Source organism: Perognathus longimembris, chromosome 7 (assembly GCF_023159225.1).
Source record: "Perognathus longimembris pacificus isolate PPM17 chromosome 7, ASM2315922v1, whole genome shotgun sequence".
NCBI classification, from domain to species: Eukaryota; Metazoa; Chordata; class Mammalia; order Rodentia; family Heteromyidae; genus Perognathus; species Perognathus longimembris.
Window position 1 is genome coordinate 53,665,051 of NC_063167.1, and position 15,108 is coordinate 53,680,158.

General features: G+C 35.5%; 1 protein-coding gene across 1 annotated transcript in view; it reads left to right on the top strand.

The window, feature by feature from the left end:
- Msh4 (mutS homolog 4) overlaps positions 1–13,929 on the top strand; it is a 61,620-nt gene extending 47,691 nt beyond the window's left edge. The window contains exons 16-20 of the mRNA XM_048349945.1: positions 7,595–7,713; positions 9,743–9,871; positions 10,113–10,287; positions 12,086–12,174; positions 13,738–13,929. Of these exons, the coding sequence (XP_048205902.1) occupies positions 7,595–7,713; positions 9,743–9,871; positions 10,113–10,287; positions 12,086–12,174; positions 13,738–13,929 (704 nt within the window). The remainder of the gene's footprint in view (positions 1–7,594; positions 7,714–9,742; positions 9,872–10,112; positions 10,288–12,085; positions 12,175–13,737) is intronic.
- The last annotated feature ends 1,179 nt before the right edge of the window (positions 13,930–15,108 follow it).

The window sequence follows — 15,108 nt, forward strand, 5'->3', positions numbered from 1 at the left end:
ATGAGTTAGAAACCCTGATTGAGTGTAATAGATTGTAGGGGTGAATACAGAAAAGTGTTGTTTTAATTTTCATTTCTTTTTTTGGCCAGAGATGTTGTGCATTTCTTCATGGTTCTATTGGCCATTCTTATTTCCTCTTCAGAGAAGTCCCTAAGTATTTAGCCCACTTACTAATGGGGGCAGTTGTTTTCTTTGAGGATTTGGTTTTGTTTTGGAGGAACTAAATTATATGCCATACTTAAACTATGGAACAAACCCAGATGCCCCTCAGTAGATGAATAGATCAAGAAAGTGAGGGTACATATACACAATGGAATTCTATGCTTTCATCAGAAAGAATGACATTGTCCCATTCATGAGGAAAGAATTGGAAAAAAATCATAGTAAGTGAAGTGAGCCAGACCCAAAGAAATATGGATTCCATGGGTTCCCTCATTGATAGTAATTAGTAAAATCTAGGATAGTCCTAGCAGAGGATCTCAGTAGCTATGTACATACCATCATATAAGATGATGCTAAGCAAAGAAACTCCAAGATATGGAAACGAGAGGCTTTTTTTATTGTTGTTGTTTTTTTACGAGTGTATCATTTTTTAAACATAATTTTATTGTCAAGATGATGTACAGACAGATTACAGTTATATATGTAAGGTAGTGAGTACATTTCTTGTCAAACTTGTTACCTCCTTCCTCATTTTCTCCCACCTTCCCTCCTCCCCAATTTGCCCCTCACCAAGTTGTACAGGTAATTTCCAATATATTGTCTCGTGAGTGTCGCTATTACATTGGTTTTCCTCTTTATCCTTTGCCTCACCATTTTGATGTTCCCCTTTCCTTCCCTAATTCAGATAAACATATATATGTTACTCAAGAAGCCAAAATCAAATACAGTGGCAACAGGAATTAAACGATAGGGAAGAAAGTGTCAAAAAAAAGGAATAATTTCACATAGTAGTGGTGTTATTTTTAACATACTATATGAATTTTTTCTTTTTTCTTTCCTATGGTTTATCCCCTGTTGTTACTGTATTTGATTTCAGTACCTGGGGTATTGTATATACATTTATCTGAGTTAAGAAAGGGAAGGGGAACATCAAAATGGTGAGACAAAGGATAAAGGGCGAACCAATGCAGTAGCGATACAAGACTATATGTTGGAAATTAATTGTATAATGTAGGAGGGTGGGCGGGGGGAGAAAAAAGAGGGAGTGAGAAACAAGTATGACAAGATATATATACTCACTAATGTATGTAACTGTAAACCCTCTGTACATCACCTTGACAATAAAATTAAATAAAAAAACCAAACTGTTTTGCCATTCCTTTGTAGTAGTATTTTCTTGCTCTCTATTAATCTTCACCCTGATCTTTATTATTTATTTCCATATGCTAATTTTATGTTTGGATTGTACTTGATTATGTATGACTTTGAAGTATATCATTAGGTTACTTAGTTGAGATTTCTCTGATTTTTAAAAAAAATGTAGGCACTCATAGCTATTTACTTCCATTTTAGAAATGTAAATACCCTTATTAGAAATGCCTAAACATTCTGGTAAGTTGTAGCTTCATTTTTATTTTATTCTATTTAATTCAAGGAAGTTCAAGGAGGTTCTTCCTCGGTTTTTCCAGTGACCCATGGATCATTCAAAGTTGTTTTGTTTAATTTCCATATATTAACATAGGTTTGGCTGTTTTTCTTGCTTTTGTTGTCTAACTTCAAGGTATTATGGTCTGATAATGCCCGAATAAATTATTCCAATTATATTTATTAATACTTTCTTCATGGCCTAAAATGTGATCTAGTTTGAAAGTTTCATTGGCTTCTGTGAAGAATACCTTTCCTCAACTGTTGAGTGTGATATTTTGGAGAGGCCTGTAAAGTCCATTTCAGCTAGGGTGCAGTTTAAGTCTATAGTTTCTTTGTTGATTTTTAGTCTGATCTATTGATAAGAGTAGAATACTAATGTCACACACTATTGCTATGTCTGAACTTATCTATCCCTTATCTATCCCTTTATGTCTTCTTTCTCATTTTGGCTTGAGTTCAACTTTGTCAGTTATGAATGTAGGTACTCCTGCTTGATTTTGCATTTTGTTTGCCATGTACTTTTCCATCTTTCACTTTGAGTCTCTATGTGTCTTTGCCACTTAGGTGAGTTCTTGTAGAGCAAATAGTTCAGTCTTGTTTTTAAACCATTTGACAGTCTGTTTTGCCAGTTAAATCTTTTTACATCTAGATTTTTCACTGGAGAATTAAGTCTGGTTACATTAGGGTTTGTTCAAGAGTTAAGTACTAACATTTCTTCATCTTAGAGGTTTGCTAGTTTATTGAGTTAATACCTTTTACTATTTTTATTTTTCTACTCTGCTACTGAGATTTATTCTTTCTTGAAATTTCAGGGTTGTATGTTTCTTTCTTCCTGTTCTATGTATAGAATTCTCATAGGTATCTTCTGCAGTATTGGCTTAGTTTGTGTGTTGCTTTGATCTATGATTATCAAGGAAAATCTTTAGTTCTCTAATTTTAAAGAGTAACTTCAATGAATGTGCCAGTTCTTTTCATTTTGCCAGTCTTGGGGCTTGGACTCAGGGCCTGAGCACAACTGTCTCTGGCTTCTTTTTGCTCAAGGCTAGCACTCTACCACTTGAGCCACAGTGCCGTTCCCGGCTTTTTCTATTTATGTGGTGCTGAGGAATCGAACCCATGGCTTCATGCATGCAAGGCAAGCACTGTACCACTAAGCCATATTCCCAGCCTGATGTGCCAGTTCTTTTGCATGGAGGCTTAAACTACATCTGCCTGTACTTTTGTGGCCTTAGGGTTACTGAGGATAGGTATGCTGTTATTCTGATAAGTTTATGTTTGTACATAACTTGCCACTTTTCTGTTGCAGCTTTCAGTATTCTTTACTTTTGATCTAAAATATGATGCAGGGAGTTCTTCTCTGGTCATAGTCATTTTGGAGTTCTAAATGCCTAATCTACTCAGATATACATTTCTTTCACTAGTTTGGAAATTTTTCTGTGAAATTTCACTAAATAAGTTTTTCTTCTTTTACTTTGTGTCTCAGCCCCCTATTCAAGACCTCATGTTTATAGTTTTCATCTTGTAATTATGTCTTAGATAATCATAGTTACTGTGGTCACAATTACTTGTTTGTGGTTTTGCTATCTGAATATAATAACTCTTCAAATTTGTCTTTAATAGCTTATACTTTTTATTTTTGTTGGTCATGTGGCTTGAACTCTGGGCCTGGGCACTGTCCCTGAGCTCTCATAGCAAGGCTAGTGCTCTGCCACTTGAGCCACAGTGCCACTTCCAGTTTTCTGGTGGTTAATTGGAGATAAGAGTCTCAGAGACTTTCCTAGAGACTGGCTTTGAACTGCAACCTTCAGATCTCAGCCTCCTGAGTAGCTAGGATTACAGGGCTGAGCCACTGGCACCCGGCTTGATACTGTTTTATCTATTGGTTTTATATATGTATATATATATATATTTTTTTTTTCTATTGAAGCTTTTAATTTATTGAGCTTTTCATTTCCAAGATTTCCATTTGGATTTCTTTTAGGATCTCTGTCTCTGTTTAGATTCTTATCCAGGTTACTGACTTATTCATCCAAGTGTTGAACTATTTCATTCATTTTTTTATTTGAATCCTTTATGAGATCACTTATAATTTCTGAAACCAGATCTGATTTGTATGTCTGGAATTTTAGCCTTTTCTTTGTTTTGTATTCAGTTTTTGAAGAGTTTTAAACTTTTGGAGCCATGTTGCCTTGCTTTTTCATATTTCTCCTGCTTTTAAGTTTGAGCTGTGCATTTGTTGAGTTGAACAGTTCCTCTAGTTTTATTTGAGGGTCTTAGACGTCAGACTTCTTTTGAAGGCTTAAACCTCAATAACATTCAGAGATGAGAAAACAATGTAAGAGCAACACTTTCCAAGCATCTGGGTTTATGCAGGCTGAGGAAGGAACCAGTCAAGGATCAATTGTCCACTTCTAGGCTGTGTGTACTTTAGAAGCTTCCCTTCTTTGCTCATTCAGAGCTGCTTCTGGCTCCACAGGCTTGCTTTTTTTGTGTGCCTAGAAGTAGCAGTTGTCTGAACTGAGAGTTTTTCTTTGAGGGTCAGAGTGTTGGGGGAACATACAGCACTGAAATATGCATAAGGGACTTGGGGGTAAACTTAGAGAAACTGGCATTCTGCCTGAATGACTGATTGTTCTCAGATCTGACCCAGCACTAAAATACGTGTGTGTGTGTGTGTGTGTGTGTGTGTGTGTGTGTGTGTGTGTAGGGGTAATTGGGAAATCGCGGAAGTCACTGGACCTAAGCTCAGTGCTGTCACAACCACTTGGCAGCAAACCACACATATCAAGGAAGCAGCGCCAGAGGTAATGTGTATTGCCTCTCCAGGTTGGGAGCTCTTAATCTCTGCACTCACCATAGGCAATGAGGTTTTCTCCTTGTCACAGAGAGTAAGAGCCCCTAATCACCCTGCTTTTCACCGTCTGAGCTTCCTCCTGCCTAAACATCTCAGTGAGTCTATGTCCAGCTTTCCCTACTACTTGAGGCTGTCTCAGACACTGTGGAAGGATGTCCTGGGAAGACTTACTTGTAATAATTACTTGTTTGCAGAACCCTGAAGTATCTCAATCTACAACAATAGGCTCCCCCTCAAGGTGGCACTTCTTTGAGATACAGGGAGTGGCAAAAGGAATTTCTTCTCCAGTGCTGGCCTTGGAGAAATGATTGACACACTAAATCTGTGTTGTATTTAAGTCTTGTGAGAATTCTGAGATTATCCTGAAGCGAGGGATGCCAGTTTGTTTCATTACAGCCAACTGGGGCCGCAACTTCCTTTTCTCTCTGGATAGCTCATGTTGTAACTACAGACTGCTGCCATCTTTTATCTTGTAGCCTCTGTATATTTACAAGCTTTTCAGATGTCCTATCTTTTATGAGTTCTTCTTTCTTTGTTCAGAATACAGTCTATCCTTTGTTACCCCAACTCTTCTTAATGATTAAACAGAGGAAGATTCTAATCTGCCAGTTTATTTAAAAAAATCTGATTTCTGGGACTGGGAATGTGGCTTAGTGGTAGAGTGCTTGCCTTGCATGCATGAAGCTCTGGGTTCAATTCCTCAGCACCACATAAACACAAAAAGCGAGAAGTGGCCAGGTGGCTCAGGTGGTAGAGTGCTAGCCTTGAGCAAAAAGGAACCCAGGGACAGTGCTTAGGCCTTGAGTTCAAGCCCTAGGACTAGCAAAAAAAAAATCTAATTTCTTTTTATTTTTCTGAATAATTATTGTCAAAGTGATGTATAGAGGGGTTATAGTTTCATATGTAAGGCAGTGGGTACATTTCTTGTACAATTTGATACCTCCTCCCTCATTTCCCCTCCTCCCTTTTTCTCTCTCCCCCATGAGTTGTTCAGTTGGTTTACACCAAATGGTTTTGTAAGTATTGCTTTTGGAGTCATTTTATTTTATCCTTTGTCTCTAGATTTTGATATTCTCTTTCCCTTCCCTAGTTCTAATACCAGTATATACAGTATCCAGCATACTCAGATGAGATACAGTGATAGCACAGGGACAACCCCAGGCAGGGAAAATCATCAACAAGAGAATCATCAGCAACAACAAAAAACAAAATCTACGGTATCACATTGCATGTTGAAAGTAATTACAACAGTGATATAACACTCATTTCCATAACATAGAGTTCATTTCACTTAGCATCATCTTATGTGTTCATAAGGGCATAGCTATTGGGCTCTTGTGATACTCTGCGGTGACTAGCCTAAACCTAATTATTCCCTATGAGGGAAACCATAGAGTCCATGTTTCTTTCGGTCTGGCTCACTTCACTTAGTATAATTTTTTCCAAGTCCTTCCATTTCCTTATGAATGGGGCAATGTCATTCTTTCTAATAGAGGCATAAAATTCCATTGTGCATATGTACCACATTTTCCTGATCCGTTCATCTACTGAGGGGCATCTGGGTTGGTTCCATATTTTAGCTATGACAGAATGTGCTACGATGAACATTGTTGTGCTGGTGGCTTTAGAGTGTTCTTGTTTGTAGTGTTTTGGGTAGATGCCCAAAAGTAGGGCTGCTGGGTCATAGGGGAGCTCTATGTTTAGCCTTCTGAGGAACCTCCAGACTGTTTTCCAGAGTTGCTGAACAAGTTTATACTCCTACCAACAATGTAGTAGGGTTCCCTTTTGGCCACATTCCCTCCAGCATTTGTTATTGTTAGTTTTCCTGAGAATGGGCATTCTTACTGGGGTGAGGTGGAATCTGTGTTGCTTTGATTTGCATTTCTTTTATGGCCAGTGATGTAGAGCACTTCTTCATGTGTCTCTTGGCCATTCTCATTTCCTCTTTAGTGAAGTCTCTTTTTAGGTCATTAGCCCACTTGTTGAGGGGGCTCTTGGTTCTTTGACGTTTTGTTTTGGAGGGATTTAATTTTTTTAGTTCTGTATATATCTTGTATATGAGGCCTTTGTCCATTGTATGGCCAGTAAAGATCTTCTCCTAATTTGTGGGATTTCTGTTTATCTTGCAAGCTATGTCTTTTGCCCTGCAGAGCTCTGCAGTTTAATGCAGTCCCATTTTTTCCAACCTTTCTTTGATTTGTAGCATTTCTGGGCCTATATTAAGGGAGTTTCGTCCTATGCCAAGGAGCCCAAGTGTTTCTCTTATTCCTTCTTGTAGCGTTTTCAGGGTATCTGTTTTTAATTTCGAGCTCTTTGATCCGTTTGGAATTGATTTTGGTGCAGGGTGACATATAAGGATCTAGTTTTAATTTGTTGCAGGTGTTGAACCAGTTTTTCCAGCACCACTTGTTAAAGAGGTTTTCTTTCTTCCATCCTATTTAAATAAGTAATTTCTAATACATCTTTTATAATGATTTTTAATCAACTGAGGTTTATAAGAATTTTATCTAAATGTTCATATTTTAAATGCTATTTGTTATCATTTACCACATTATTAATTTTTTTGTGAATTTTAAAATGGTCTTTCTTCTGTAGTTGAATTTCATATCAAATGCTTCCCTATTTGAGTTTACAAATTACCTTTGTACAATAGATTTCTATTTCTATTTCTAGTTTATGTATGAGACTGGAAAAGTTGAAATGCCCTTCTAGGTTATGCAATAAGTGATAAAACTCATTTTCTTTAATTCCATATCCAGTTCTCTTGCCACCAAAAAATCTTAATAAATGTAAATGGTCTGCAAATATGTTGCTTGTATTTTTAAAAATTTAATTCTATTGTCAAGGTGATGTACTGAGGGATTACAGTCATATACATATAGTAGTGCATACATTTATGGTCAAACTTGTTACCTCCTCCCTCATTTTTCTCCTTTTCTCCTCCCCAGTCTCCCATCCCAAGTTGTATAGTTTGTTTACAACATGTTGTCTTGTAAGTTTCACTGTTGAATTGGTTTGCCCTTTGTCCTTTGTCTCACCATTTGATGTTCCCCTTCCCTTCCCTAATTCAGGTAAAGGAATATACAATATCCAGGGTACCAAAATAAAATAGAAAAGTATTTTACTTTATCTTGCTATTATATTTTACAGGTTCATATGTTCCAGCAGAATATTCTTCCTTTAGAATTGCCCAACAGATCTTTACAAGAATCAGTACTGATGATGATATTGAAACAAATTCATCAACATTTATGAAGGAAATGAAAGAGGTACCCAAAAAAACCCTTTATTAGGTCAAAAACATTCACTTTTTGCACTAGTGATCAATTACCATGTAAGAAAGTGTTTTTGCACTGAAACTAATAGGTGACCATACCCCTTTCTGGGAGCCAGAGGGCAGTCAAAGACAACGTCCTCATTTCTGTGTTAAGTAGAAATAGAAATCGATGTTTCATGGAAAAACACCATTTTAAAAGAGAAAGCTAGTGCTATTGGATGATAAAATTGTTTCTGTAATTTTTAGATAAAATACATAAAAGGCCTTTAAGTAAACAATGACCGTGCAGTACTATTTTGCATGAAATCTGTTGTTCCTCTTAGGCTTGATTTTAAAGTGAAACACCACTAAGAAATTTAAAAAAAAATCATCGGGCTAGGAATATAGCATAGTGGTAGAGTGCTTGCCTAGCATGCATGAAGCCCTGGGTTCAATTCTCAGCACCACATAAACAGAAAAAGGCAGAATTGGCACTATGACTTCAAGTGGTAGAGTGCTAGCCTTGAGCAAAAAGAAGCTCAAGAAAGGTGCTCACACCCTGAATTCAATCCCCAGGACTGGCAAGAAAAAAAGATTAGTCTCTTGAAATTTGGGCTGGGAATGTGGCTTAATGGTAGAATGCTTGCCTAGCATGTGTGAAACTCTGGGTTGGATTCCTTAGTACCACATACACAGAAACAGCCAGAAGTGGCGCTGTGGTTCAAGTGAAGGTGGAGTGGTAGGCTTGAGCAAAAGCTGCTCAGGGACAGTGCCCAGGCCCTGAGTTCAAGCCCCTAAACTGGCTAAAAAAAAAAAAAAAATTATCCTTGTACCTGCACTTACATATAAGGAGATCTTTAACTTCCTATTCCAAAGTATTCATTATTCCCCGTTTCTGATCTTGGAAACTATAACGTATGCTTGAAATAAGTATTAACTATTTGGTAGGGATTATTGGATAAGTATACAGTGAGATAATTTTCTGCATACGAATAGGGGTGAAATTGGGACTTTGATGGATATTGCAATGAATTTGTAGATTCAATATTTTTTTTTCATGATGTCAATTCTTCCAGTCCAGGAGCATGGAAGGTCTTTATATTTCCTTAAGTCTTCCTTAGTTTCCGTCTAAAATTTTTAAAGTTTTACTATAGAAGTCCTTCACATTGTTGGTTGATATCTGAGTAATTTTTTTGAGGTTATTGCAAATGGAGTTGATTTCCTGATTTTAGTCTTGATCTTCTCATGGTTGGCTACTGATTTTTGTGGGCTGATTTTATACCCTATTAATTTACTAAAGTTTAGAATCAGCTCTAGTAGCCTAGAGGAGGAGTCTGTAGGGTTCTATAAGCATGGGATCATGTCATCTGCAAAAGGTATAATCTTACTTCTTCCTTCCCTATTTGGATCCCCTTTATGTTTTTCTCTTGCGTTATTGCTCTTGCTAGGAATTCCAGTACTATATTGAAGAGTGGAGAAAGCAGACATTCTTGTCTTGATTTTAGAGGAAATGGCTTTAGATTTTTACCATTAAATATAATGTTGGCTATAGATTTTTTGTACACAGCCTTTATTATATTGAAGAATGTTCCATGTATTTCTAGCTTCGGCATAGCTTATATCATAAAGGGATGTTGGATTTAGTGAAGTAAATTTGTGAGATATTCCTAAGTATTTTATGACAATGTTTACTTATTCTCATAAATTATGTTTAGTCATTTATGAAGCTGAAAATGACCATCTTTGGGCTTGATTGTAACATTTAAGTTACTATTTTATTTCACTATATATAAAGTATTTTTTAGGATAATGGGTATTTACTGTGTCCACACATTTGTGTGGTCTGTTTACCTATGTATCAGCTCTCCTATTGCAGTAATTAGTCCTATAGTTTATAGAAAGAAAAGCAATGTGTTATATTAGTTTTAGAGGAGTTATTAAAATTTATTTCAGATGAACTAACTAATAAGAAGATTGAATTTCCCCTCATTTTTGTGATACTTGTTTGATTACAATGAAAATATTAAAATTTTATTTTTCAGATAGCATATATCCTACATAATGCTAATGACAAATCACTCATATTAATTGATGAACTTGGCAGAGGTACTAATACAGAAGAAGGTATTGGCATTTGTTATGCTGTTTGTGAATATCTGCTGAGCTTGAAGGTATACATCCTTGTTTATTTTAAGTGTATTAAATTTGAGTTCTTTTAGAAATATTTTTTGTAAAAATCAAAAAAAGCAACAAGGGGAAAAACAGAAAAAAAGCAAAAAAAACCCCACAAAAAGTAAAATAAAAAACCTCTGTTTCCATTTCTTGGAGTTCATTTTATGGTTAAGTAGTTAAAATGAAATTTTCTAGTTCATTTGAAGAGAACTAATATCCATTGTTTATTGTATCCTCTAGGCATTTACATTGTTTGCTACACATTTCCTGGAACTCTGTCATATAGATGTCTTGTACCCTAATGTGGAAAACATGCATTTTGAAGTGCAGCATGTAAAGAACACTTCAAGAAACAAAGAAGCAATTTTGTACACCTATAAACTTTCTAAAGGACTAACAGAAGAAAAAAATTATGGTATTATGTGTAGAATTTATCTAAACATTGAAACACTATATTCTCATAAGACAAATATCTTCCTTTTTCTTTTCTTTTCTTTTTTTTTTTTTTTTTTTTTTTGCCAGTCCTGGGCCTTGGACTCAGGGCCTGAGCACTGTCCCTGGCTTCTTCCCGCTCAAGGCTAGCACTCTGCCACTTGAGCCACAGCGCCGCTTCTGGCCGTTTTCTGTATATGTGGTGCTGGGGAATCGAACCTAGGGCCTGAACCTAGAACCTAGGGCCTCGTGTATCTGAGGCAGGCACTCTTGCCACTAGGCTATATCCCCAGCCCTCTTCCTTTTTCTTGATTGTCATATAGGTAACGTTTTCTCTCATTCTTTTAAGCATTTGTGTGCTTTAAGGCTATATTTGGTATGTCTGACTCACATATATGTGTTTCTGTTTTTTGTTTTTGTTTTTTTTGCCAGTCCTTGGGCTTGAACTCAGGGTCTGAGCACTGCCCCTGGCTTTGGTTTTTGCTCAAGGCTAGCACTCTGCCACTTGAGCCACAGCACCACTTCCAGCTTTTTCTATATATGTGGTGCTGAGGAATCGAACCCAGGGTTTCATGTCAATGAGGCAAGCACTTTACCACTAGGCCATATTCCCAGCCCGACATATATGGTGTTTCTATATGCACCTAGATAAGACATAACTACCTTACTTTCCATTCATGTAAACCAGTAATTATGTAGAAGAAACAGTGAATTGTGAAATACATAGGAAATGGCTTAATGTCTGAGAAAATGTAGCTTAGTTTATATTTGTAAGTTATCTATTAAAATTGAATATTTCCTTCAGACTCAATAACAGTCTTTCTGTTTTTTGTTTATCAGTTTTGTTTTTTTTTTCTGTTTGCGGTTATTTGGTAATTAAATCTAAAATCTTAAAAGGGAATGTTACCAAATCATATGATATTTTTAAACATTAGATACTATGTAAATCACTATGTGACATAAAATCTTAGAGACTCAGGGACTTTTTAATTGATCCGTGTATATGAGATTTCAAAATATTTTAGCTAAGCCTGTGACTTTGGTAAAGGGGTGGGGAAACCATCTTTGATACATTGTTTAAAATGGGAAATTAGCTGGATAATACACATATCAGAGGTTAGTCTTTATAGTTCTCAATGTCATTATCCATGAAATAGGATTAGTGATAATTTTTCTTATATGTAGAGTCATCAAGTTTGAATGAATGATCAAATGTGAACTTCCTAACAGTGTCTAGCAGTAAGATTTCTCCATAATTGTTGGTGTTCCTTCTGTTGTTCATTAAACAATTGATACTACATTGAGGCACAGTAGAAAACCTACATACAATAGAATTAAGCTCTGAAAACAGAGGGGTAATAGTTGTTACTTGAATTTGCATAAAAAGTCACCTACAATTGTTAGCTTCTGAGAAATGCCACTTTTATTGATCTGTTAGAGGAACTTTAAGCTGTCAGGTTATTGTTGAAAGTAGACATTCTCTTCCCCGCAAGCCCATATACCCTACCACTCTATTAAGCAACTTTATTTGTAATTGCAATTTTTATTATTATTGCCCTGATTACCTCTTTTCTTTCCTGCTATCTCTAAGATATGAGATAGTTGATATTCTAATTTCTCCTAGATAATTAAATGAATTTTCTTTTAGAACATTGGAAAACTTAAATTTTCAAATTGTTGAGTAGCCTACAAGTATTGTAGAAGGGAAGTTTAAATCTGAAGAAAATTGTTAATATAAAGATAGAAAAACAATATTGAAATCAATTTTTTTGTGATTGTAGGTTTAAAAGCTGCAGAAGCGTCATCCCTTCCACCCTCAATTATCTTGGATGCCAGAGAAATCACAACTCAAATTACAAGACAAATTTTGGTAAAACCCATTTTTAGGAATAAGAATTGTTCGCTTTCAAAGTAGGATACTTTCTATATTTTTTTTATTATGGCCATTGGTTCAAATGTATGTTAATAACTAAAATACATAATTGAAAAGCTTAATTTCTCAGAAAATCCTTTCTATTTCTTCAAACTTTGTTTTGTTCAATTGTAATTTTTTTCTAGCAAATCATTTAATTGAGAAAAGATTTTGTTTTGTTTTGTTTTGTCTGTGCCATTCCTGAGGCTTGAACTCTGGGTCCCTGAGCTTTTTTTTGCTCAAGGTCTACAACTTGAGCCACAGCTCCACATCCATCTTTTTCTAAATAGTTTCTAAAGAGTTTTCAGGCCTTTTTTTTTTTTTTTTCCAGGGCCTGGCTTCAAACTCTGATCCTCAGATCTCAGCCTCCTAATTAGCTAGGATGACAGACATAATTATGACATCACCGTCCCAAGAGACAAGATTTAAACAGTTCACCTTTAGAGTTTTTTGTGTTTTTTTTGTTGTTGTTGTTGTTTTGTTGTGGTTTTTCCTCCAGTCATTGGGCTTCAACTCAAGATTTGGGCACTTTGTTTCTGAGCTTCTTTGCTCAAGGCTAGCACTCTACCACTTTGACCTAGAGATCCACAAGTGCCACTTCTGAATTTTGAATGGTTAATTGGAGATAAGAGTTTCAAAGAGACTTTTCTGCTTGGGCTGGTTCAAACTGCAGTCCTCAGAGTACAGGTATGAGCCACCAGTGCCCAGTTTCCCATACCTTTTTATTTTTATTTATTTTTATTTTTATTTTTTTTTCGGCCAGTCCTGGGCCTTGAACTCAGGGCCTGAGCACTGTCCCTGGCTTCTTTTTGCTCAAGGCTAGCACTCTGCCACTTGAGCCACAGCGCCACCTCTGGCCGTTTTCTGTATATGTGGTGCTGGGGAATCGACCCAGGGCCTCATGTATACAAGGCAAGCACTCTTGCCACTAGGCCATATCCCCAGCCCGCCCATACCTTTTTAATGACAATTGTAGAACCTGTTAGATTTCCTTCTATTGATTTGTTAGTTTGTTGAGCAGTTTGACCTATTATTGAGCAAGATCCTTTTTATTGGAAAATAATTTTCAACATATAAAGATCTGTCATAAAGTTCTTCTGAAAAATTTTATTCTTCCCAAAAGCATTTTTAGTATATTATTACTTTTAGCAACACTTTTTCTAGTTGAATGGAACTGATTTACCTAAAGGAAATAATTCTTTTTTTTTTTTTGCTAGTCCTGGGCCTTGGACTCAGGGCCTGAGCACTGTCCCTGGCTTCTTTTTGCTCAAGGCTAGCACTCTGCCACTTGAGTCACAGCACCACTTCTGGCCATTTTCTGTATATGTGGTGCTGGGGAATCGAACCCAGGGCTTCATGTATACGAGGCAAGCGCTCTTGCCACTAGGCTATATCTCCAGCCCTAAAGGAAATAATTCTTGAGTGTCAAATTTCAGTGAAAGGAGATAGGAGAGTACCAAACTATGATTTAAACAAAAACCATAGTATTCATGTATTAATTTATATGTGTTTTACTAACAGCAAAACCAAAAGAGTACTCCTGAGATGAAAAGACAGAGAGCTGTGTATCATCTAGCTACCAGACTTGTTCAAACTGCTCGAAATTCTCAATTGGATCCAGACAGGTTGCGAGTCTATTTAAGTAATCTCAAGAAGAAATATGAAGAAGATTTTCCCCAGCGTGAACAAGTCACAGAACAGACTGAAGAATAGTAACAATTCACATATTCAAATAGTGAAGTAATATATTTGAATATGAGAAACTTAGAATTAATATTTCTCCCGAGAGAAAAAAACCTTGCTTATTTTGTAATAAAAAATAACATGAACTAGAATTTTCACCTATATGTTCTACATGAAAATATTTGTTGTTATAACTTAACAAATGACACCTTTTTTTAAAGGAATTATTGTTATGATAGAAAAACTATAATGCATCACTTTTAAAAATTATTTATGATCATTTACATTGTATTAAGTTTAAATTAAAGAGTATTTCAAAAAATTGTCACAAATATTTCAATTTTAAAAATGTCTTTTGTATTAGGTATAGAAGCTTATCTGATCTTTAATTGACATTTTTCTCTGAAGTAATAATTTGATGATCATTATGATGATGATAACTCATTATCTTAATAGCCCCATATTCCAATAATGGATGAATCTCAAATTCATTAAAATGAAACAGAATTTTTAAAGTATTCTTTTTGACACTATATAGTTTTAAAATGTGAATATAAAACAAATAGGCATTTGGTAATACAGAGAGAATTCTAGAAGAGGGAGTCACAATACTGACCCTTTAAGCTTTATGAATATCCAATAGTGCAGTTTTCTACTCACGTTCTCCTGTTTCCTAACTTTCACTTCTTTTTTTCCATTTTTATTAGACAAAAAGGAGCATAAATGTAATATTGACATGTTTATTTGCCTCACTTGATTCATATGGAAGCATTTATAGAGATTTTTTTAAATAAGATGTGACTTATCCTCCCATTCTTCGTTACAAGCTAGACCCTTAGTTACACAGATAGAAGTCTATTGAATAGGTAATTAACAACAGCTAAACATTTGCCTTTGAATTTTAATTTCATGAAGTAAATCCACAATGTTAACACTTTTAACAGATAATATTTTCATTTTGAAGTTATAGTTGATAAAACAGATTATTTTCTTTTTGAGTCATAATGCATTTACTTTATTCCGCATTATAGAGATAATGGGTTGGGTCACATGTAGACTTAAAATGATTGTGATTTAGGACGTGATATGAAAAGACATTTTCTAATTGAATGTTTAATGCAACAAGAACTTACATGAGATTAATAGTTTATTAACTTAGAAGTCATACAATGGAAAGCATCTTTAAAGAACTTAGAATAAAGATGCATA